Genomic DNA, 26851 nt, shown 5'->3' with positions numbered 1-26851 from the left:
CTCGTGTTTTCTTCACATCACTTCTAGTAATACAGGAAAGTTCACTACAGATTTCTCTATCTTTTGCCTTTAAGGCAAGGTCAGTTGGATGCATGTGTGTGTGTGTGTATTACAATAGAGGATCAAGCTACTGATATCGGATTTTTGCAGTTAAACGTACACATATCGTGAAGGCTAGAATCGTTACGTCCAATTTTTTAAAGAAATTTTCTTTTATTTAGTAACCAAGCGCCATCTTTTTAAATATTGTTGTGCATCAAAAATACATGGTAATAAAGGAGGAATCGTTCAGCAGGTAAATTGTCAAAAAAAGGGGACTCGCAATGAGAAAGTGAAGACATTTCTTGGATTCAGTTTAAAAATTTTGTTGGTCATCCGATTTTATATCTTTCAACAGATTTCCAAACCTACTTTTCGAGATTTTTAAATTCTTATGACAAAAAATTAGATTCGTTTCAAACCGATTTAATAATCCGCGTTTAACATTTCAGCTTTCATATTTTAGAAGATGAAACATCGTTCCACCGCCCTCCGAGATCGACTAACTTCGGTAAGGCGTAAAGGAAAATAACTTCCGTATTTACGGGACTCGAACCAAGGTCTTTTCTACACTGAGAAAGAACTGCAACCGCGAGAGCAGATTATGCTGGCCTCAGAGGAAGATACTGGTGTCCTCCTGGATTTCGCAATGTAGTCAAGTGGTCAAAACGGGATTGTTGTATTATACGGATTTGAGTTGACCGTGGTTCGAACTCACCTGACCATAATTTTGGTTAATAACAATATCAATTGATACAATGGTTAGTTGTAAACTCCTTAGTGTGCAATAAAAACAATTTATATAATTCTGGTTAACGTCATACCTTTCAAATGATGTATCATTTGTCTTTGTACATCCAAAACTCCAGCGTGAGATCGTGCAAAAACATACAAGTATATTCAAGGATGGTTGAAGTATCTTAATCTGAGGACAGAATTTAGTTAAGAAGACTCATGGATCGAGAGCAACAGAAAATTCCCTAAATCTTGGTCTAATTATTACTTAAAAAGAGAAAAGGGAATTACAATTTTCCAAACAACGAAATCCCAAGTCTAACTCGACTATGAATCTATAAATAGATTCAAAGATTCGCCCTAAACGTGTTACGGCTGTTTGCTACCATAACTTTTCACATCAGTGGCCCCTGCAAAATATAAAGAACGGGTCTGGAAATAGCTGTCACGTGAAATAACCTGTCCTGGATATATTTTCGGCCTTTCATTTTCCTTAACCCAATGCTCAGTAATATCAGGATCCCTTTATTGGCCCGTTAAGATAATTTATTTGGTACGTGTGTCTGGGAATACCTCGAGGCTACGCATTGATGGAGTCAGAATACGCAATTACCGGCCAGAGCGACCACGTAAATTCATATGAGAATCATTAGGACGCGAAATGCTTCAACAAAAATAAACGCGCTGATTATTATCTTGGATTTCTAGAATTCCAGCGGATGAACTCTTTGCGTAATTGAAAATGGGCGAAGTGGACAGATGGTGTTTGCGTTATTATTATGAACAAAGACAAGTTTTAACAGTAAATTATGGCAATCGAATTGGGCCACAACGTAATTTTAAGTTTCACCCAGAAAGGTTGTAAACAACTTTGCACATTTAATTCTATGAGACTGAGTACCCTATAATTCACACTTATGGCAGAAGATTCTCTTTTGAGACTTCACAATTCCATCTGCCATTGGAATTAGAAATTGAGTCTTAGTGGTGTCCTCCGGGTACTCCACTATTATTCTCTACAAACAGACAAACCAACCAGCCTTTAGAGCACAAAAAGGAAGACGTTAAGAGGACAATGGTAGAATATTCTTTTTATTTATACCCTCTTTGGGTATTCTTACTTAATGTGCCAAAAATCGTTCGGTTTTCTTCATAGGTAATGATTTGCTTTTGATTTTTCATTTCTTTTCTCATTATCTTCGGTTCATTAAGAAATTAATTAGCCCCACTTCTTTCATTAGCTTAATCGTTCGTTTATTCCGGATGTAGTTTGCGAGGAATGTATTGAAATGAGTAAAAATATTTCACATTTTTCCAATATCGGAAGCATAAACTATTAGAGTTAAGAAGGGCAATTTATTGGCAATCTACTGCCCGAAAATAATTTTGCTAAAATTGACGTTCAAGATGAAAGACGGGTAATTTATTAAAACTGTACTACTACTCCTCACCCGTTCGTCCTCTTAGATCACAATGAAGTTAGCTGGATATTAAATTTCGCTGTCTGGCTGGCTTCTTTCTTCATAGCAAAGAAACAGTTTAATTTCAAAATGCTGAATTCAAATAAGATCAGCTATTTGGGGCATATGGAAAAGTAATAATCAGAGATGTTCTCTGCTGATTGGCTGAGTTACAAAATTTCGGAGTGGGCTTCTTTGACTGCACGTTGCAAATTACAAAAGAATTTTGCCAAAATATTATTTATGTGTAGTTAATGAAAGATTTGGAACATGAATCAATTGTCATAAATGCAGAGAAGTGAATTAAATCACATTCTCTTTGTAAACTGCCCTATCTCTACAGAAATTAATTCTTAGAGGGTCGTGGTGCTGCGTTCTAAATGAGGTTTGTTCCTTTGTTAAGTACACCCACTTCTTAGCCACCGGGTAATATTTTCAACTCAGCGTCTTCAAAAAACGTTTGACCTTTCGAATAATAAAAGCGATAAATGGTTATTGTTTTAGTTTTAAATGCATGTTATGCTACTATTGGCGTCATCCCTTCGGACAGATATAAGGGACATTTATAGGGGTTTATATAAGAATTACCAAAACGGACACATTACAGAAGTCGATATAAGATGCTCGAAAATATGATCACATAATATCAGTATGGCGTATGATCCTCTCCAACGACTAAACAAGTCTGATAGCTGTGAACCATGCTCGATATAAGGGTATCTATAAAATTCAGTGGTAAATAAATCCCATTCTTCCACCAGTACAGACCTTAGCTCACCAAGTGACCGAGGAGTTGGCTGTCTGCGTTTAATGCGGCACCCAAGGGCATCTCACGCATTTTCGATCGGATTTAAGACTGGTGATCGTGCTGACCACGGCAGTCGTTGGATATCATCAGTTTGACTAGAGAAGGAAATTCAATTTCCTTCTCTAGTCAAAATACCTCATTAGCCATTTGAGGGTTCCTGGGCACATCGACTGCTTTGATCACAGTGTGCGGTACTAGATATGAATTCGCTTGTAATCATATCTAATCCACAGACTAATCTGTATGTTGTGTAGGCTGAAAAAATTACCTGACTCCTGCCTGAGATCGGCTAACTACGACCCCAATTGAATAGATCTTTAAGGATATCTCAATGGCTTCCTATAGGATTCGAACCCAGACCTCTCCAAACGAGTGACAAACCTATTATACCTTCACGGGGGGTTTACAGAACGCAATATAACACGGATATAAATATGTTTAGCAATCTGAAACTGTGAGAAATTACTTTTGAAGCGCTTATAGTAACCTGTGTGTGGCTGGAAAACCTCAGTCTGAAGTTCATATCTTGTAAGAAAGTCTTAAGTTGCAACCTTTATAGTTTGCAGTCCAATAATACAGATGAAGATAATTTTGTCCAAACAAGAATCCTAATTCAGTCATCTTACTGACTGTCACTAATTATTAGGTACCATTATCTTACCAAGGGCTCCTCCGGGGCATTTCTGCACTGCTGTTTGACCTGCTTGGGTCCAATTCCAATGCAAACTTTTGGCAATAACCGGAGGACAGTAGCGAGGAGCTTTTGTGGGGATAGTGTATTCCGTGCTGGGAGGTAGTGTGGTGGGAATTGGAGGTGGAGTCCCTGGAAAGGTTAAAGAACGGTTAAGTTTCCAACTTCCGGTAGTTAAAAACAAATGAATTTTTAATTTGCATTAAATATAGGCGAAGAAATGCATGAGCGCCATCTTACCTGTAATTATGAGTAATTCGCTGCTCCCCACTTCCGCTTCTTTAGAGACGCTGATCACCGCTTCCGTTGTTCCAATCTTACTCGTGTGACTCGAAGTGTCTGTGGGATAATGAGAGGACGGTGATGGGGTGACGGTGACATTTCCCGTTTCTGTTGACGGCGACGGGTAGGGACGAGCGTACCGAGTGACAGGAATGATGATGGGTGGCCGACTGGTTGTGGATGAAGCCGCAGTGCTCGTGGGAGAGGCTGGAGTGACTGCTGATACTGGCGCGGACGACTCTGCCACCAATGGTACAACAGACATTGAACAAATTAGTACCTATCTCGAAATGTACACACAATAATAAACATACTCGCTCACCTTAATTTGCAAAACACTCGCACACGTGGGTTTTTACATTACCCTTAATCATTTCCTTGAAATTTGTAATTAACTAACGTAATTCTCGCAACTGATTACAATAAGCTAAATGGGATCCTTTTACTATTAGCATTGGACTACTCATGAGAGGAACAGTACCTGGGACACAATGGTAGTGAGCCTCTAGATATTTCAAGGTTCCTTGACATGGGTCTCCAAAGACGGCAGTAGAAGCCTGCAGGCTGCAGTTGGTCTTCATTCCACAACTGAAATATAAGAGAATGGTACTGTAATACAGCGACCTACACTACCAAAACAGAGAAGAGCTCATTGATTGGATGAGCAAGCGTGTGAGTATTTGAATAACATATTTGCATTTAATATACCGGGGAAAAAATTCTGCAAAAAAATACCTACAAGAACATTTTGTTCTGCTTGTTTATGATTAGTGTTGGTTCCATCACTTGGGCAGCACAGTAGCTGCGATCGATCGCTGTCCTTCCACACAGTGCGGAAAAGGCCTGGGTTAGAATGATGTCAAGACCAAATGAATTTCTGTGGACTTTTTTTCACACCGAAGGCAAGTTTTTTGGTTCCAAGCAAGGACTGAACTGCCTTCCCCCTTCCTCGAAAACTAGGGTTTCTTCAAGAGCTTCAACAGCTTACAAATCTCGGTTATCGTAATGAAATTGAACCCCGTATTTTTATACCGAAGATGACACAAGACCTGAACGCGAGGGAGGAATGTTCTAATATTTCAAATTCAGGTTTTGCAATGGTTTCAATGGTTTTAGGAGACATGTAACAGCAACTCCATGCTGCAATAAAACTCTTTTCCACCTAATTTTACGTATAACAGTTCAAGTAGTAGCCCACCAAGTTTCAACGAGGACGTTTTTTTTTTTTTTTTTTTTTTTTTTCAATTACAGTTTCTGAAGTCAACAAAGTTGTGTGTATGAATCAAAATGGAAAAAAATAGTCACAGAGCAGTCATCCGATATTTGGGAAAAAAGAGCACTAACGCCAAAGGCAATTCATAAGGTAATGCTTACAACTTTGGGGAGGATGCCCCTTCCTATTCCACGTTTAAAAAGTGAGTAGCAGAATTTAAACGAGGACGAGAGGAAGAACCTGGAAGATGGTCCACTCTGTGGAATACTTGCAACATCCATCGCTCCAGAAGTTGTTGACAGTGTGCAAGATCTGGTGATGAGTGATCGACGAGTGACAGTTTGGTATACTTCCAGCGTCTTCGGAATTTTATCTGAACATGTGTGCCCAGAATAACAGAGGTTCTCGCTATGAGAAAGGTATCAACAGGATGAATCCCGAAGTTAATGACCACAGATCAAATGAACATGGCATCGTTTTCAATCAGATCCAGCAAATTTTCTTGCAAGGTTTGTGACCATAGATGAGACATCGGTCCATCAATTTTAGCCAAAAACAAAGCAGTCCAAACGGTGGAAATACTGCTCTTCTTCTCCTCTAAAGAAAGCCAAGTCGATTCCTTCTATTGGTATCGACATGATGGCATCAGTTTTTTTGGGATGCTGATGGAGCGTTGCTAGTTGTTGTTGTAGGGTTTTAGGAACATCAGCAACTAAAATCATATTATTGCTTATGTACTATTTGTAAATATCGTGTGTTTGCGGTTGATGTTCTGTTTGCTGGACATTAAACCCGAATTTGTGGGGCGTTTGGAAACTGTCTGTCATTATGGTTGTACTGCATCAGTGCGGCTTTGAGATCATGGATCATCCTCGTATATCTAGCACCATCTGACTTTCACCTATTTTCTAATTTGAAAAAATACCTGGCTGGCATCCATTTTCTCGTTGACAGTGACATCATTTCTGCAGTCGATATATTCCTGGAACACAAGAGAAAAGAAAACTTTTTTCAAGAGAAAAGAAAACTTTCTTTTCTCTTGAATCAAAAGCGTAAGATAGCAAATGTTGAAAAGCAACGTGTTAGCAGACTCTTCATACTCTGGCCACGAACTTTTCAAACAACCCTCTTTAATAACAAACGACTGAAGTGCTCTACCTTGTGGAAGACGCTATCTTTATAAAAACGCTATTCTGTACAAAACATTGTTATAAAATATTTAATTATTACACTGAATGCAAAAATAAGGAGACTCGCCTTATATTTTAAAAATAAGTTACTTTCTGAATCACCTACATTATTTTATTATGAAATTTTTATGCCTGTCATAATCGGTGCAAGAAAGCCACATTACCTGTCTTGGATCACCTGAAACGACTGTTGAGATGTACAATCCACACTCCAGTCTAGATTGCCATGCTCGTTACATATACTGATGCTAAAACGTCCATAATTAGCACGAACCAGTTGGATAAGTCGACCTTCGCCGCACGAGATATGCAACTCCCTTCCTTCGCAAGCATATGCCGTGCGATAGCGTGGTAGTTCTGAAAGAAAGACGAGAAGATTAAACAGTCGGAATTAACAATCATCACGCTGTTTGATTATGCAAAGCATTTTCTACATATTTGGAAATCGGAGTCATTCTTACAAGGAACAAAAACCCAGTGATTGTTTATCTGCTTTGTGTTACTGGAAACGTATGAATCAATAGAATGTTGACAATGTTAATTTGGCTGCTGTTGCTTAAATTATAGATTCATCGAGGTACAGAGGTAGTTACAGAATCCTTTCGCACTATTAAAAATTAATAACCTGGAAACTACAGGTCAGTACTACTCGTTAATGGTTAATGACTATAATTTTAGGGTTACTCATTTTTACCCTTTGTATTAGAATCAGTATATTCACGATTTTTTAAACAAATAACGCTCTAAATGCATAGACTTGAACCACAAGATTATCAAAATCGTTCTGATTTTGTTCAGTGAACGATCGAGAAGGTTGAACAGGATCCAGAATGGTTATTTAGCACCTACGAACAAATAAAGATCGCTTTCACCTTGATGGATCTGTGATGGACGCAAGTTGTTCAATTTGAGTCAGAGGAAACCCCTCATGTGCATGTTCAGAAAAAGACCGAATTATCAGTCTCCATTTTTCACATCCCTGGCCCGCAAGATCACCCGCCCTAACTTCAGCAGACCCTTGGTTGTGGGAATATCTGAAACACCGTGTTTACAGAGATTTCTCTTCAGCTCTTTCAGATAAGTAGGTAGTGAACTTTTGGAAATTTTGAAGTCAGCTAAACAGAACACGATGTCCCAATTCGATTTCTTATTAGAAAATAATGACCTGCTCGTAGAGACTTGATCGTCGATAAAGATTGTTGATAACTTACCTTAGTGTTATTTTTTTTTCAAAATTAATCCATATGCTGATAACAGTGTCAAAACCGGGTTTTCAATACAACCTCATAGACCTAAAACATCTTCATACTTCCCCAAAAGATCTAGATATACAGCCTAATGGACACCTTATTTAAAATTCAAAGAGCTCTCAACAGTAAATATCAGCTGGACGTCATCTTCTTTGATACATCATTTCCTTATGATGAGCTCTCAATCCCACTCTCATCAACATTTCTGAAAAATACTTTGGTATTACAGGAAGCGTGTTAAAAACCATCAACCCCATCCTAGTACCAAGAAAACTCATCATCAACCATAAATCCTTCCAACAGGAGTGCATTGTAACGCGAGCGTACCTCAGGGTGATGTCCTGTCTGGTTTGCTATTCACTGCCACCCTTGAACTTTTTCTCGCAAGGTACGCTGATTTTATAATCATATCATATTATAAATAACATCGAAAGACGCTGAACAGACTCACCACATAAACCAGCGAGTCTCCACTCTGAATAACAGACATGTAGCCTATCTACTGCAAATAGGTCGGGAGCTGAACTTATCTGAATCACCTTGACGAAAAAGATAATCAAAAATGACATCAGAGCTTATCAGAACTCTAATTCATTGGCAATACTTCTAAACAGTTGTGCCTTTACTGCTAACTGATATTGTTGTAGTTAAAATGCTTCAAAATACATTTTAAAGATGTTGTTCCAGAATCGATATTAAACAAAGTCAAATATAAACAGTAATTGTAATAATGAGCTCAACATCGTGTGCAATATCACGAATCTCAACTTAAAAGTTTATACCGGCAACAGATGGTAAGTTAGCGAAATTCTCAATGGGTATTATTTGAAACTTTACGGGGTAAAATATATAAAAACAAAAAAAAAAAAGCTTCGTGCAACAGCAAAACTTTCATCAGCTACGTGTCTGTAATAGCAGCAGCGTTCCCAGCAGAAAAAACAATAAACTTAAGTGAAAAGTTTACAGAAAACTATAAATAGTTACTTCTGGCTGTCATAAATCACACGCCTCGCTTTCTCTTTGTTCGCGGCTTCTTCCCCCACCACCCCCACCCCGTCTTTTCTTTCCCTCTCTTTCCAAATCCCACTTGTGGCCCGCTGAAATCATGGCGTCGACGTAAAATGCCGCACGCTGTGGTTTGGACGTAGGTAAAACGAGACACAAGACAGCCTCTCCGACTGAAGTCCCCCGAGTGCTAGCGAAGGCTGAGGAGGTGTTGGGCAAATGACAGCCATCGTGCTTACACGGTGAATTGTTAGCGGCTAAAAGTGCATTTTCATCAGAGGCACGCGGGCGATTTTGGTTCCACTGAAATCATACGCTTCGCACAGATGTGGATGCGAAGATAACAGAAAAAAATAACTCTGAGAGAGAGAGAGAGAGAGAGAAAACAAAAAACTTGTCCATTATAACTCGGAACGAATGTTTTGTTTTAGTTTATTTACGTTACAACCCCCCTTTCTTGCTGCACGTGAGTACTCGCATGTGCAATCTCGAATCTACACTCGCCACCACTCATTTCTGTAATGATTGGTGGATGTAATGAATGCTTGAGTTCCTCCAGTAATTTGTTGAAGTCCGTTTGTATTATTGGCAGAATCATGCAAACGTCACGAACGGACAGACTTCGAAATCCAGTCCAATGCCAGCAAGGTTCTTCTGCCTCACTAAAGGTGAATCCGTCCAGAGTATAGCGAAAACAAACAAATTCTGATTCATCTTGCTAGTCACATCATGCATTCTTCGACGAAATTACAATATTTAGTAAATTCCTGGAATGTGGTATTGGTGGACACTGCGTATTCTTAGTATCTTAAATGTCTGCAATACTAATTGTTATTGCAATCCTTCATACCACATTTAACTTCCAGCGTTATATTAAAATGTACCCATGACATAACAATCCCACGAGACTGGTTAACAGCAGGTGACACGTTCAGAGTTATTCCATTGCTCGTGTTCACTAACTGGAAGAACAGTGAGATGTAAAGCTATAATTACGATGAAATGGCAGTACAGCGCAAATTCATTTCTATTTATAACTGTAGTCTTAATCATCCGGACGCAATAGTCCAAGATGACCTTTTATACTCCGGTGGTTCATGAAATAATAGAATTACTTTGGTTTCTTGGTACTGGGACTAGTAACGTGTACCGTTTACTAAAATTAAAAGAGAGAACACTAAAATGCCAGTATCCTCAAATATCAAAACATAATACAGGTCCACCATAATCTAAATAATATTAATCCATTAATACTATTCAGATCACCGTCCTCCCAACACCGTCTGGAAAAGACCTGAGTTCGAGTCCCTCGATGATGCGAGGGACTGATTTTTATAGGCCATTTTCACAACGTGGCTGAGTTAATCGGTTTCAGGAGAGGATAGCATGGCTTTTCTGGATGAAAAACCTGGAAACTTGGGTTTTTCATCCAGCAGACAGAAAATCGACCATAGAATGCATGAAATTTACAGACAGTATACATGGAGCAATATGGCCTCAGTTGCTGATACTCCTAAAACCATACAACAACAACATTCAGTTACCACTTTATAATCTGGTCTATAATATTCGATTGCGTTCCACCCTTGACTGGATTTATTACTCTTGGCAGGAAAGATGATAACTCTCCTGATTGCCTTAGTTGCCATTGTATTATTAATCAGCTAGTCCCGCGTGATAAAATATTAAATATGAAAGAAATCGTTCCTGCAAGAAATCTTCGAAGACGACTTTTCAAGATACAAATCGATGCAAGTGGTGATGAAGAGCATTTTGAATTATTAATGCATACAGACGTCAGGTGTCTTAGCAGAGGAGAATTTCTGCAAAGATTCTGAGAGCTGATTAATGAAATGAAGTATTTATCGCCATGAGGAATGATCCTAAAAGTAGGGAAAGATAATGTTGATCTTAGATTTGTTTTTTCTGATTTTTTAACTGGAGCCAAAATTAATTAAATTTCGAATTAACGAAAGGGAAAGTTTGTTTTCCATTTTAAGTTCGATAAATGTTTAAACAAAAAAAAAAAGGGTGTACTCCCACACACTGGGGGGTACACACTTTTGTGGTTGAGTTAGTCGGTCTCTTTCTAGGGTTGCATGGTTTTTTCGTCCAGCGAAACAGACAAACGCATGCAGGGCGTTCCAAATTGCATGGAACAAATGTAGAAGCATATTCGACAGCTGAAAAATAAGAAAAAGTTCTTATAAACAATTTCTGGGTCTAAGGAACGTAAAAGGTTTCTGTGACTCAGAATCTTAATTTCCGAGATATTAATCATAAATTATAAAACCGTCTCAAACTTTAGCAGAATTACCTGATATGATTTTAATTTATAATAATTCAGTAGCTGTTGTTCGCAGACACGCCGAAAAATTCCTAATTCAACGAGTATCAAAATCGTAAAACACTTTCTAATGTGGTGAGAGAGATAACTTAGCGAACTAAACAGTGTGAAATTATTAAGGGTAACCACTGGTGGAGGAAGATTTCGAAGAACTACAAATATTGAAGAGCAAATACTTCTTCTGTACAAGGATCTCCTTCCACAAGTACCAGAAAGTTGTCGGATCCATAAATATTTCGTCTATATGGAGGACATTACATGAACAGCAATTAATCCATTTCATACGCTTGAAGAACCGTTGCCACATGATGTGAATCAACTCAAAAACCTTTTCCAGTGGCTCATTTTTCAAAGTATGCGAGATCTTCAATTTTTCAAGCCATGATCTGATGACAGATGAATCATTTTTTTTACAAGAAATGGAATTCTTAACTCTGAAGCACTCGTACCTGGGCCGAAGAAAATCCAGAAATGATTGTCAGTACCCGTTATCAACGTACCTTTTCCTCTAATGGTTGTTATGAAGTTCTTAGGGGTACTCTCATTGGTTCGTATTTTTTGTTATCAGTAACGCTTTCAAGAAGAAGCATGCATATTCTGCGGAACAGTTTGTGGGCGCTATTAAAGACAAACTCATTTAAAAGCGACAAAGGAAGTGGTTTATGCAGAAGGGTGCACCAGCCCAATTTTTTGACTTTTTAATACGGAATACAATACGATGAGTTGGCCAGAACTGCCCTGCCCAATGACCAGCACGCTCACCTGACCTCACACCCTTAGATTACTTTGTGTGAGGTCACAGGAAATCCAGTTTATTCTACGCGCATTACCACGCAAGAAGAACTGAGAAATCGGATTTTGGTGCAATTAAGAATAGCTCTGAAACCATAAGACATGGATTCGATACGCCGAATGCTGCATTGAACAAAAATGGAGGTCGCTTTGAGCAGCTGCTTTAGATGTTTTTTTTCCCCTTTAGAGATTTTCTTTTTATGTTTTGTAATTTATAATTGTTTAATGTCGTGGAAATAAATATGTTCGAAATTTATGGATGTAGGAACGTTGTACTTATTTTTAGATGTAGCACGTGCTCTCCTACATGCATTTGTTTAATTGTGACACAACTGAGCAAGTTGAAAATATAGTTTTTGGAATTCGAAAAGCATTTATGGGATTTCAAAATCCTCGAATGCGTATTTGTTTGTGAGTTTTTCAATTTATCTTTTACACCCTCGAGTGGAAACGACTTAAAGTTAATCAAGAGCGTCGGATAATAATTTTTGCAAAAATTTATCTGAAGATTATCCTAATTTGCGAAATTTGGCCGAAAATTTATGCGCATGTTTCAGTTGCACAAATTAATGAGTCAGCGCTTTCACAAAGGAAAAATTATTAAATCAAGGTACCGATCAACTTGGATTTCCAAGCATCGGCATTCATGCTTAAGGAATTGCATCAGCGGTTACACGCGAGACTAGAGAAGCATGGTGAATAACGCAGAGCAACCATCTTAAAATCACAAAAGGAAATTAAAAAATAAATAAAATAAAAAACCTTTTTTCATACGATGTTATTAAAAAGTTGAATTTATTTATTTGTATTACTACGTCTTAAAATATTAGTAAACGTTGCGCAATAACTCATGGCAGATAATCTTCCTACCTTCACTTGAGACCAACTAATTCAAATTAAGTGAAAAGGCTGTCAGAAATCCATCGATCTAGAAGGGGACTCGAACCCAGACCTTCCAAATGGATACCAAGTGACTTACTGTATCAATACTACATCTACGTTTATGTGATAAGTCAATTGATACTTAAGAACAGGAAAAATTCAAAAGCAAAATACAGATTAAAAGCTTAATTTAGGATTCGGATATGTAATACTGTATTTCAAAGCTTGTGAAAGCAGGGGTAAAAATGATTTCTGGACATCTTGATCGCCCAAGTTCTTGTCAAAATATTGTATGAAAATAAACACAATAATAATTTAAAAAGTTGTACCAATTCTAAGCACTAGTACACGATTCATCAGCACATTCTACAATCTCCATGAATGGTTACATAAAGAGTTAAAACTGTACTTTTTCTTATACAGTATGGAGGATGGGCATGAAAAGAAGGTTTTATGGAGTTTGCGAAGGGGGGAGTTCAAAAATATTTCTATTCACCAGAAGTAGTTGTGACAGAAGGTTGAAGCTAATACCATGGATTATATTTTTTCAACATAGTAAAGTCATCAGGCAAAATGACATTTTTTGCACCACTCAATGTACTTCAGCAGACCAGTTTTGTAGAATTCCTCTGACTGCCCTTTAAACCACGACCTAGCAGCAGAAACCACCTCATCATCAACAGCAAAGTGTTTTTCCACGAAGAAAGGATTTCAGTTTTTCCTGGCAGATCGACATTTCACGTGCACATTGTGCCCTTTCCTTCTTCTGGTAAGGATTCAGAAGTCTGGAAACCCATCTAGAAGGCACTTTACAAATGTGCAACTGTTGGTGGATGATTTCCTCCACAGACCTTACATTAGTTTGCAGCGCTGCAACCAGTTCTTTGAAGCCAATGCTGCGATCTTCGAGGATTAATGCCTCAATTTTTACTACACTCTCTTCTGTTACAGCAATTACTGGGTGTCGTGGGATTTCCTCATCATCCACTGAGGTTCTTCCACATTTCAATTGTTTAAACCAATGTGCAATAACACTGTAATGTGAGCAGTCTTCTCTATAAACAGAGTCCATTTCTTCTTGGATTATTTTGGGTGTTTTCCTTTACAGAAAGAGGAACCGAATCATTGATCTGTATTCACCTAGGAATAGTCGTAAATTTCAGAGAGAAAAACCTCACCTGAGATCAACTCAGCTACGTTGCAAAAATGACCTATAAAAATCCCTCACATCATCGACGGGATTCGAACTCCGGTGTGGGGAGGACGGTGATTATACCAACTGAGCCATCCACGAGGGCTAATGGATAGATTGTTCTTTCTAGAGATGGCAACCAACTGGTATTGGTTTGTAGGCTTATCGACATTGGGTGTAACGTTTTTGAAGAATGGGTTTCAATTCGTAATTATTCATAATAGCTCCAGATTTTGAAAGTCTTTCTAAGTGGTGGTGGTGAAAGGTTTACTGTGATCCGAACTTTTTTTAAATATATAATTTGTTTGTAAAAAATATAGCCGACTAGACTAAGATCAAGAGGATAGGCTATTTGAAAAAATACCACGGTGTCTGTATTTTCAAAAACAAATCATAATATGAAATCTACTCTACTATAAAATTAAAAATATTATACTAAAAGTATGTAATGCAATCGTATTAAAATTAAGAAGGTTAAAGTCGTGCTCTTTGCACCAACAGTAATCTAAATCGATAACGTTGAACCACTATAAAAGAATCTCGTCGGATTTCCTATCCTTTTTCATCACAAATAGTACTCGTGTTTTTTGGTAAAAAATTCTTCACGACAATATTAAAAGCATATCTTTAAAGGACATTCGGAAAACTATACTCGTTTTAGTAATCAATAGCTTCTGCGTCAATGTCTCAGCTGCCTGTTTGGTGCTTCCTGCGAATTCTTTCGTAACTATTCTGAATGACTTTCCAGCGTCTAATTCAACATTAGTCCACTAGCAAAGGTTGGCTGAATCAAAATGTTTCTGTTTTATGTTCCAACAAAAATCCTTTGATTCCTCTCGGTATCAATGATGCTAAGACAAACAAAACGTACTTCTTTCCGAGGTCTTACTGGAATTCTTCATTAAGACAGGTTTGATATATAAAGACAGCAAAAAAAACTTTGCAGCGGTAGACTAATGGACAATGCTTCGTAGTTTTTTTTTTTTTTTTTCTTGCTTTGAGAGCAAAAATTCTCCTCGCACAGGCCTTTTTTCGTTCGATATCACTCCTGAATTATCGCGGCTATCCCAAATGCAAAGAAATAAATAAAATATTGTAGAGCCTACCTGAAAAAGAAGAAAGAAGAAATCTTAGAGACTTTTCATTCATCACAAACATTCACATAGAACCTTTGTCTTGCCATGCGTTAAGGAGAGTCATTATACTTTTATCAGTTTCTGGGATGGCAACCAACTGACTTCTCTTTAAGAAGACTGTATAACGATCTGTTTTCATGGATTCTGAATAGAAATTTTTTTTTTTCCTTCGAATAGAAGTTGGCATTACCATTATTGTAGAAAGCTTTAAAACACATGCCTATTCAACGCATCTTACAGGCATAAGATTTTCTCGGAGCTTCTCTAGTAGATTCGCCACTTGTCATTCGTTTAGAGAGATCAGAATTCGCATTTCGTCGGATACTGAAAGCATTCTGAAAGGCCTCTTCAACTGGGTTCGTGGTTAGTTGAGCTAAAGCAAAAGATGGGCTTGCCCTCGGAAGCTGTTCCGGATTTTTCAGACAGCAGAATATGCAAACCAGTCCTTGAACATACATGCACGTGTACAACCATAATACACAACACATATGAATATATTACCATTAGAAGCTTACTTTAGGGCCCTCATGGGTTAAAAAGTTGGTATAATCGCCATCCTCCCCACATCAGGTGGAAAAGACCTGAGTTCAAGTCCCGTCGATGAAATGAGGAATTTTTATGGACCTCTCTTACAACGTGGTTGAATTAGTCGGTCTCAGGGGAGGACAGCATGTTTTTTTCCTTCTGGAAACCAGGGTTTTTTTGTCTAGCAAACAGAAAATCGACCTCAGAACAGACGCAATTTACAGACAATATACACGGAGCAATATTGGTCTTAAGTCGTTAATGCTCCCAAAATACTTCGAGTTGAAATTCCCTCAAGAAAATCAAGCTCAGCTCTCGGAGAAATAATGTCTGTGAAAAGGAAAAGCCATTGCAGCTAGCATAGTGACCATCGCTTCTTATCTGAGTGGGGACAAGGTTTAATGGTGTTTTTCTTCCTGATCGACTGAATTTAGTGGTAGGTGCTGGTTATTATGGGAGATTTCAACTCACTACTCATCGATTGGAAATTCTGGACTGGTAACTCGATCTCTGAGATAAGTTTTTGAATAAGCTTGATGACCTGTCTGGGTTAAATATTGAATTAAATGGAAGGAGCTTGAATATTCTTCATCTGGTCGTCACCAGAGATCTGGGTAACAAATACGATGGTAGAGTTGAGAGTGAGTGACCATAATGTCCTGAACTGAACTATTACAAATGAGATTTCGTTAGTCAAGGATAAGAGCAGGAATTGTAATATAGGGAAGGAGATTATTTTGGACTAATGAGGGTTTTTTTCGTACTTAATTAATTGGGAGGAAGTATATAAGAGGGGAAACTACAGTCGAACCATGGGGACATTCATAAACGAAGCCACAAGTGCATGCATTCCCTTAAGGATGAGAGCAAAATGGATGAAAATGACTTTGAGAGCCTGACAGAACAGAAAAAGGCGGCTATGGAAGAATTACAATATTATAGACAGGTTAGATTCATGTGATACTTGTAAGTTGATTTGTAATAAGTTCATAAAGGGCGTTAGGCAGAGAAAAAATAAGAATTATGGAGTTTAAATGAGACACAAATACAAAGTATTAGAGAAAACTTACAGACTGAATCTAAGAAGTTTATATTTGGTCAGCGTGTTGTCGACCAACGAAATTTCAGCAAGGGCTGGTGAAATTTAAAATATAAATGTATTGATGCTTTCTGGAGGAAAAAGACTTTTTCTTTTTGGTTGATTCATTTAAATCGCCTGATCCGTTAAATCTTGAATAATTACTTGCGATGCCCTGATATTTTGAATTTTTATCAATTACGGACTTCCTGTGTAATATAATGCTAAAAAAATCGAGAGGCTTTTGAAATCAGAAATTATTAATTCCTCTGCCCCTATTGAACCATCCGTGAATATAAATGGAAAAAAGTATTTATTTTAACTTAATATCTGGGTTATTCATTTTGTTTATTTTAATTCAGCTTTTAATGGGAATAAAAACGCCATTGTGAATTTAAAAATGCGTTAATACTACGTAAAAATAAAGAACTCCATAACAGAAAAATAAACATTGATATCGTGTAAATAACCGACATGACTTTGCTTCAATAAGGGTTTAGTCTTCAGCATTAAAGTCTTAAGGGCTTTTGCTTTGCATCTTTTCATCCTCTTAAAAAATATTAAAAAAAAAAAAACAACTTCTTAACATCATCGCTTGTAGCTAACATAATTGAGAATATGTTTATTCAGAATAAAAACAAGTAGGGATGTTTGGTGTTCAATTCACTCGGGACCTATAGTGCCATCGGACAATGCCAGCTAAGAAGTTGTCATTGTGGGCTAGAAGTGCTCTTCGTAATGAATTTCAAAGAAAAAAGAAAGTCAGCAAACACTTTTTGCTTTATCTCTGAAAGAGTTACAATTTCGACTGATCTATGATCTTGTCTTCTACCAAAGCAGAACTTGCTGTAAAATCGAAAAGAAACACTGGAAATTGTGTATTGACTGCAGAATCTGCAAGAGACCATGGAAATAAGAAATTCAAGTACTTCGTGTTTGCATAGTTCCTCTTGAAAATGTTAAATTAGTTTTCCGATGCAGGATTTCAGAAAAACTTAGCTCTCGATTTTATTTATTTCGCAGCTTTTAAAGTACTAAAAAATTATTATTTTTTATCAGCTTCCACTGGTGATTCTTCCTGAATGCGTTGTGGGTAACACAATGGTTACAATCGCTACCCTTCCACATTGTGTAGCAGGATTCGAATCCGCCAAGATAGAAAGAATTTTTATTGGCTCATTTCACACTATGGCCGTGTTTGTCGGTCTCGCGGAAACTCGGGATTTTCATCCAGCCAAACAGGAAAATCGACAAAAGATTACACAGAAATTATGGACACAAATACACTTATTCCTCTTAGCCTCAGTTTCTTTCGTGCAAAAAAAAAACCAATCCACTTTTTGCTCATATATTCAAAATGGAAATATCCACGTACATCGAATTAAAGGCACAGTAAAGTAATTGTAAGATTTGTGGCCAGGGAACTACTTAAAGTAACTACTACCCAACACTACGATACACCGAACGTGTATCTCCATCTGGTGGGCAGACATCTTGAAATATTTCTGTATACGTGCAGTACAACGAACATGAACGTTTCATCTGTCCTAGAGTTCAGGCAAGGATTAATGTTGGGGAGAAAAGGCAGAAAGAATAATCCTTGAATGAACTGAATGGGGCACCTTTCATTTACCGTTCTCTAATAACACGCGCGAGAATCAAATGTTAGTACGAGCGGTAGACCACGAGAGTTGGGGTCTCTCTCTCTCTTGGTCTAGTGCAATATAAGAAAAGCTATAAAGGGCCACACAGCGAATCTACTTTCAGGTAATCTCACAGTCAACAGTCCAGTGAATTAAAATGTAAGGAATATACAGGGAGTGAACAGAATTTTGTTGACTCGTTTAGAGCCAAAGCAGCTTAGACTATGTAGGCATCAGTGCCTACAAATTGCCTTTTTTCTATGGGCGGTGTCTGTTTTTCTGGATGAAAAAGTCTAATTTCCGATAGCAGTAAGTCGGGTGGACTGTGCGCCAATTAATTTGGCCACGACTTAAAAAAAAGAAACCTAAAAATTCTTCCCGTTTTGTCGGGTTCGAATTCGAGCCTTGTTCGCTAGAGTGCAGGAACAAAACTTGCTAATGATGTTGTCAATAAACGTTCAATGTGAATTGAAATCCGTCGTGGTACAACACCATGAAGTGGCTAGAAATTAATGCTAAGCTTTTTATTATTTCACTTTCAGGTTATGTTATTAATGACAACAAAAATATACGGAAATTGATCAACAAATCATGTGCCGGTTACTATCAATCTTTCCATCCAGTCTTAACTTTTTTAATTCATTCTCTGCATGTCCTGATTTTCGGCGCTGGATTTTTATCGTGTAATATTGCAATTCGTTAAAGATAAAAGCGTCAGTTTTAATTTCGGGAAAGGGTGTTATGACACTACATACCTCTCCTGGAGGGTAGCTCCCGTAGGAGAACCTTGAAAGTTCAATATCCCCAGAAACGGGGGAATTGAAATTCCGAGAAACGCGAAGTGTGCTGGTCTGAAACTTTGTGTGTGTTGATATTAGATCTGTGAGGAGTGAATGATTCGCTCACCTATGCTGAATTTACAAGGAAACTGAAAAGGGACTGTAAAAGTGATGTGTCCGTTATGGCTAAGACATTTTAAAGGATGATTATTAAGCGAAGCGAGTAGATGCTTTACATAGAGCCAAGGGCATAAAAACGGAAAGCCAATATGGATTTAAGAGGGGCAAGTCAGAGTAGTATGCCACAGATGCACTCCTGACAGATGTGAGATGCTATTTTGAGAAATATCTTTTGGAAGTGTTTATTGACACTTCAAAGATGCTGTCGATGAGATCTGACTGGAAAGCATAATGAGAATATTAAAGATTGCTGAGCTACCAGAGAAATTGCATAACCCTTTGAGAAACTACCCACATGATCGGCAAATACTAGTGGGAACTAAGTATTCAGAGATAAAAAGGGAAGTGAAAACAGTTTCTCCCCAAGGCTCCATATTAGGTCCATATTTATGGAACCATGTGATGGATGAGATCTTGGAGAAAGATTGTGGAGGCAATGCTTTGATAGCGTATGCTGATGACTTGGCTGTAGTAATAAAAGAGAATCCATGAATGGAATTAGAAGATAAGGCTGTGAAAGTGATGGAAAAGAGTTTGCGAAGCCTGTTTTGTTAGGAGATCTAGAAATGTGTAAATATATATATATTGTACAAGAATATAAACAGGCAGTATATATATTATATAATAGAGTTTTATGTATGCAATTATAGATACAATAATAGATGATAGATTAGTGTAGGTAATGATTTTGATGAGTTTGCGATGGCATGAGTTGCTGTAATAAGACAGGGAGCTGGGGGCGCTCCTGTTATCCTACAACAGGAAGGGATTGTTTTTATTTATATGTTTTTTTAGTGTAAAGAAGATGAAGCTTAAATAGTAGAGACCCACCTCCCCGTGGCAGGGACAGTGACCTCGTTGTAACGTCGAATGGAGTTAGGCAACAATAAAAGACCAAGTGGTCTTATAGATGAGATTTTTAAATTATGTTAATAGTGTTAAAGAAATAGGTCCATAACGTGGATGAGCCAATAGTTCGGGCAACGAGTGGATGGAGTAGTTATAAATGTAACTGTTAAAGAAGTGGTTTCTATCGATGACACAAGTGTACGCACTTCGAAGAAGATTATTTTGAAAAGAAGAAAGCACTAGTAGATCCCAGAGACGAAGATTAAAATTAAGATGAGTCCATTCCGCGAATTATATGGTTAACCTGTGCATCTGTTCACCTAAGTTGTCCGTTTTTTTTTTAATTTTTCAATACACCTTGATCTACAAAATACACTTTATTCTCAGCGTGTACCAGATGTGCGTTTTCTTTATTTGAGCGAGGTCTTGAAGCCGTCAATATTTCTATGACTTTCGAATAGAAAAACCGGTTGGATGGTGAGCTTGTTTTTTTTTCTTTTTCACTCCACTGCAGTCTGTACGTGTGTGTTGCAGGTGCAATCGCATTTTCCAACTTTATCTTCTAACGTCTGAAAGCCTTAGCAATCGATTTGTTTTTCAAACAGCTCCTTGTCCCTTCTCTTTTATCTTCTTGGAAAACGTGAAAGGTGAAGTAACAAAAGAAGAGGAATATAAGCAGTTGGTGGGCACTGTTATAGCGCAACCGGGCATCAAATTGAAGACTGAACCTTGAAGAAAGTGGGAGAAAATATGACTTAGGTAGCGTACCTACACTAACAAGACTACACGGGCTGCACATACGATGTTAACCTAGAAACTCGATACATACTGTTTGAAAATAACTGGTGATACACAAATGGTGTACACTACCCTGCAAAAAATATATTTAAAAAATTGTAGAATTAATTTATTTTGTTACTTTTAGAAGCTGTAATTTAATAACTTTAAATTCAATAGATTTCTTGGTATTAAGACAAAATCGCGATTATTTTAACTGGATACATAAATTGCATTCGATCTTATTTTTCTTCCATGGTCAGGTCGTTGATCAAGTATCGGCAAACATCGAAATTTTCAATGGATTCGGCTTTTTAAGTACGTGTAACCTTCGCTGTGGAGAAAACAATCATCTTTGTTAGTCTGCTCGCGAATTTCGCAAGATTTCATAACAGCTTGCGCATATGTTAAAGATTGGAGTTTTCTCCATCTGTGTAATGAGGACCCAAACAATCTTTGCAAACTACTTATTCTCTTTCGATAACTATAGAAGTTATCCGAACCGTCTCTGCTTTGAAGCAATTTTTTTCCACTTCGGCTACGATTTCAAAATTCCGTGCGCTTGTTAAGCAGTTTTCGGAATAAAATATACACACTACTCATATCGGATTCTAAAGTACGAGTAGTACTTTGAATTCTCAAAATCTCTTTGGAGTTCTTAGAAATCTTGGGCGATAACAATTCTGTCAAGTGGGAAAATAACAAAGATTACTGTTGCATGTCTACCAGATTCGTTAGCGATGGCTTCCGAACCTTTCAGCTTCTTTTAGGGTATTTACTTATTTTCTTTAATGTTTGTTTGTTTGTTTTTTTTACCTGAAAACAGATCAGGATGTTACCCTAAACTCTGAAGCAGAAATTCAAAATATAATTTCAGCTATTTTTTTGTAAATCCTCCAAAAAATAGTTCCTGAATACTATACGAAACAACCGCTAATTATATATTGGCATCTAAAGTCGGGCCAAGCATACGAAACCTTCTTTGTGATCATTTTTATTATATTGATCTTTCCACAAATATAAATAAAAATATACTTGGTTTACGAAAGCAGTAACTGAAAATTAATCGATGGCACCGTTACATTTACACAGTGATGGTCATAACCGATTATTTCAATTGTGGCGAATCGTTCGATTATTTCGACTATACTAATGTCATTCGAATGATTAGTTTGATTATGGAAAATCATTCCATTATTCCATTATGACAAATTGAATGAATACAGTATTTCATGATTAGTTTGAATAGTCATAAACAATGACATGATTATGACTATTTTTTTTTATATGAACCCCAAACACGAGAGGTATTAGAACCCATAGTACTTAGTACCGTGCTTGGGTTGGAGGATGAGAAGACGAAAGAAGATATTTGTTGACATTGGACTTGAACTTCTGTAGATTGTAATTTTCAGGAAATACGTACAAAGGAAGGTTGTTCCAGAAAACGGATGTTCAATGAATAAACGGGGAAGATGAAAAGTTGGTGCTGTGGGTTTGAAGTTGGACAGTAAATGGATGTTGGCTGGTGGTAGCACGTGTTCGGACTGTTTTGAAAGAGAATGTGGAAATTAGAGAATCCAATTCGGAAGAACAGTGCCCATGGAAGTATCTGTAGAAGAGGCATGCAGCAAGTGGAGAGACTCTGTTAGAGATGAATCATTAATTAACCTAACTGCCCTCTTCTGAAAGGAATCTAGAAGCCTGAGAGAGGTTTTGGGGGCACCACCCCAGATGTGGGACAATATTCCATGGCAGGGCGGATTTGCGATTTATACAGAGTGAGCATCTGTTTGGAAGAAAAGTAACGCCGAGAGCTAAAGAGAAAACCAAGTTTTTTAGATGCAGAGGAAGCAATATTTGTAATGTGCTTGTGCCAAGAGAGATTAGAAGTCAGGGTAATCCCCAAAAGAGATATATCATTTTGCCTAGAAATCGGAGTGTCACCAAAGATAAGCATAGGAGCAGAAGAATCCTTTTTGCGAGATATAAGACAAGACTGAGTTTTAGAAGGGTTGAAATCAACTAAGTTATCTTTGCCCCACTGGAGAATTACCTGAAGATCGGCATTTAAGGAATTGGTAGCAGATTTTCGAGAAGTTGAAGCTGATTGAGCAGGACAAGGTTTCTCAAAATGGAAAGTTGAATGCAATGTGCTATCATCGGCAAAACTATGGATAGGATTTCCAGTCAATGGAAGAAGGTCATTGATATACAAGAGGAAAAGAGTGGGGGAAAGAACTGAACATTGGGGGACAACGGCATTAGTGGAGAAGTTAGAAGACAGAGAGCCACCTACCATTATGCTCAGTGAGCAATCAGAGAGAAAACTGGATAACCAATTACAAAAAACAGTTTGCAAACCATAAGATGGAAGCTTGTTTAGAAGACATTTGCCTTTGAGATGTCAAGAGCAACTGCTTGTGTTTCACCGAACCTTTCCATTGAATTAATCCATAAATGGGTAACATAAGCCAGAATATCACCAGTGGATCGCCACTGACGGAATCCATACTGGCGATCGTTGATCAGACGGAAGGTTTCTAGGTAGTTTAAGAGTTGGCGGTTAATTGATTTCTCCATTACTTTGGAAAGAGTAGAAGTAATTGCAATGGGACGATATTTGGATGGGAGGGATTTGTCACCCTTTTTAGGAACTGGCTGGATATGAGCAAATTTCCAAGCAGAAGGAAAAACACCTTTGGAATAAGAAAGTGAAAAAAGGCGGCAAAGAATAGGAGTAAGTTCAGGAGCACAGGTTTTGAGAACAAGTTAAGAAACACCATCAGGACCTGGAGCTTTCTTAGCATCCAGATTCGTCAAAATCCTTCTGACATCCTTTTGACGGAAGACCACAGGAAGCATGGAATGGAGCGTGTTGGGAATGGTGGGTGGTGTTTTACCAAGATCATTAATACGCGAGTTGGAATAAAAATGGGATGCTAGCAGTCAGCTTTATCCTAGGCAGAACCATTTGGTTTGGACAGAGGTGGGAGCAGAGATGGGCAAAAGTTGCGACCAATAGCTTTGGCAAGAGACCAGAATGCTTGGCTACCATTAGGGCAAGAAGCAAGTTTTCTACTCTTAGCCTGTTCAAACTCTAGTTTGGTCTGATTAATAACTGCTTTACAATTGTTGCGAGCTTTGGTGTAGGCAGAAAATGAAACTGAAGAATTGGAAACAAGCCAATTACGATATGCAACATTCTTCTCTTGAACAGTCTTAGCACATTTATTGGAAAACCAAGGTTTAGATAAAGGACGAGATTTTAAAGTGGAGTGTGGGATAAAGGATTCCTTTCCTGCAAGAATAATTTCACTGACGCGATCTGAGCAAACGTTGACATCAGAAGTTTTGAAACAGTAATCCGACCAATGAAAAGAAATCTCGCAGGTCATCACATTTTGCATTCTTGTAATGCCAAACAATACGAGGTTGTAAATAGCTATGAGATAAAGGCTCCATTGGAGAAGAGGTGCCTAAAGGACCTCTCACTTCGACCGTGTACTTAGAAGGGTTATTTGTGAGAAAAAGGTCAAGTGTGTTGACTGTATGATTAGGATTGTCCGGTATTCTTGTAGGTAAATGAACAATCTGTGCAAGATCATTAGTAATTGCAAAAGCCGCAGCAGCTCGACCAGCTGGGTCGGTGTGAATAGAAAACGAAAGCCAGCTGGAGTGGTGTGAACATTAAAATCACGAAGGAAAATTACCTCACTGTTAAGAAAGTTGGACTGGTGAAAGTCAAGTTGCAAAGAGAGGAAGTCAAAGAGCTCCAAGTGATTAGTGGAGTTGGGAGAACGGTAGAGACAATAGATGAATTTGATGCAATGAGGTAGAGAGATTTTAAGCCAGAGAAGATCAAAGAGAGGAGATTCCAAATTGCCAAGTCTCTGACAGGGAATATCAGAACGGACATATGCACAAGTACCACCTTTGAGGCGAAAGGAATCATACAGCGAATAATTTGGGCAACTGAGATGAGCAGTAGTTGAATCAACCGATAACTGAGATTCTTTCAGAAAAAGTACATGGGGTTTGGCAGACTGCAAGTGGAAATGGACATCGTTGAGATTAGAATTGAGACCACGTATATTTGTGAAATGAATTAGAAAGTCCTTTGGAGGTTTAGATCATTTCGCAGAATAGCTTACTCTATTAGTTTGACTATTCATGGTGTATTTAATAGTAAGAAAAAGTGGGTGGGACATGCTGTATGAAGTAATGAAATTTTGGGATATGGCGTACACATGGGAAGAATATATATATACCCAGCTGCTTGATATAACGTGGCTTCGACAATGCCCCCCGCATACACTCTATTCGGACTCCTTTCAGACACTGTCTGGCAGAGTAGAGGTAGCAAGATTATACACTAGCTCATCCGGAAGCCTCCTAGAGAGTTACCAATAGATTCGGTCCGGTGTACTAACTATCGGCCGGCCTGCGAACACCGTTTAAGAGCTGTACCCTCGAAATGTAAGGAAGATCGGATTTCGCCACGATGTTCATCATGTCATAATCGAATGACTATTTCATTCGATTATGATAAATCATTCGAATGATTAGTTTGATTATGGAAAATTATTCGAATATTTCAATTCGATTATTTCACTCAATTGTGAGAAATTATTCGAATATTTCATTGGATTATGGTAAATCATTTGAATATTTCATTCGATTATTGAAATATCTCGATTACTGCTCATTCGATTACGCCCACCGCCAGTTACCACACCGTATGGAAAAATCCTAATGCTAAGTACTTCTAGACGAGATGAACTTTTAGTAATCATCAGTGGATGAATTTATGACGTTAAGAATTTGCTAAGGTAGATTCTAAACGTCATAAAAAACGCTTATGCGAAAGATCTAGAAGTATAAATAATTTAGACTTTCTAGCTCTTTCCATCTCACCTTTTTTATCTGCACAATTTGATATAAAACTTGCATTTCCGTGATAAATAGCATTAATTTCCTAAATACATGATCCAAGATGCGATTAATTTTAATTTATGCGGAAACTTGATATTCAAAGCAAAGAACAAATCATAAGCCATGGCTTTCCTTGACATTCTAATCACAACATTAAATTAAACGATATATATCTTTTTTGCAATCAATGAAGAGAGATAAATCGATTACATATAGGACTGATGCAATACCAATAACAGCAAAAATTGTGGGGTAATTAGGGATACTACTTCTAGGTTCGGTAGAGGGATCATCATCATCAGCCATTTTCAATCCACTGCAGGATGAAGACCTCTCCAGCAACTTTCCAGTTCCTTCTGTTAGAGGGATGGCTCCGGTCCGTAGAGGGACGGCTCACACCATGTATGAATGAAAGTTTCTATAGTTCAAATGTAGCTGGAAATTAAATAAATTCCCAGTAAAAGCTAAGAACAATATCTTATACTAGATTACTATTGAGACAACGTTTCCGAACCCACTCTGGGTTTTCGACTTCAAGTCTCGCCCCACCGATGTGCGCATGAGTATAAATCAAAAACTGACTTGAAATATTGCAGTTAATTGTGCAAACATAAACTGGACTGATTGAGTCATCTCCCTTAATCAACTTAAGATGCTCATTTCCTTTTTCATACCCGACGGCTTGAAAAAAACTGATAGATATTATCGCTTGGAGAAAACATTGATAATATCTTTGACATCTAATAATGGTGAAAGCCCATAGACAAAGAGAAGTCAAAAGTCGGAGGGGGAGGGACAGAATGAACTCCCCGAACCACGGAACTCCCGACGTTCATTACAATCAGTCTTGCAGTAACCTCCGCGCACTTTCTAAATAAACGGCAATAGAACGATGAGGGAAATTGTTGTAATTATCCTCCGCTGGCAAAGTAATGTAGTTTCCTCGCAGTTCTATCAGCGGGACACATCCGCCATTAGGTATCCCAAAAGACTACGAAACCGCCAACCCACGCACACATCTAGAAATTACCGCCGAGTTCTCAGGTGGTCAGGAGAACTACGA

The 26851-nt window shown here is 37.9% G+C and overlaps 1 protein-coding gene across 2 annotated transcripts in view; it reads right to left on the bottom strand.

Moving 5' to 3' along the window:
- The window catches only part of LOC150087002 (latrophilin Cirl-like), a 180819-nt gene that overhangs the window by 33114 nt on the left and 120854 nt on the right, over positions 1 to 26851 (bottom strand). For both annotated transcript variants that reach the window (XM_090372894.1, XM_090372895.1), the window contains exons 3-6: positions 6583 to 6775; positions 4497 to 4603; positions 3974 to 4255; positions 3704 to 3865 (exon numbers count right to left, since the gene is read on the bottom strand). In XM_090372894.1, coding sequence (XP_090229020.1) covers positions 3704 to 3865; positions 3974 to 4255; positions 4497 to 4603; positions 6583 to 6775 — 744 coding nt within the window. The remainder of the gene's footprint in view (positions 1 to 3703; positions 3866 to 3973; positions 4256 to 4496; positions 4604 to 6582; positions 6776 to 26851) is intronic.

Source organism: Mastigoproctus giganteus, chromosome 4, assembly GCF_048544385.1.
Source record: "Mastigoproctus giganteus isolate SK-2022 chromosome 4, ASM4854438v1, whole genome shotgun sequence".
Lineage (NCBI taxonomy): Eukaryota > Metazoa > Arthropoda > Arachnida > Uropygi > Thelyphonidae > Mastigoproctus > Mastigoproctus giganteus.
Note: the sequence above shows the minus strand (reverse complement) of the source record. Positions and strands in the feature narration are given on the sequence as shown.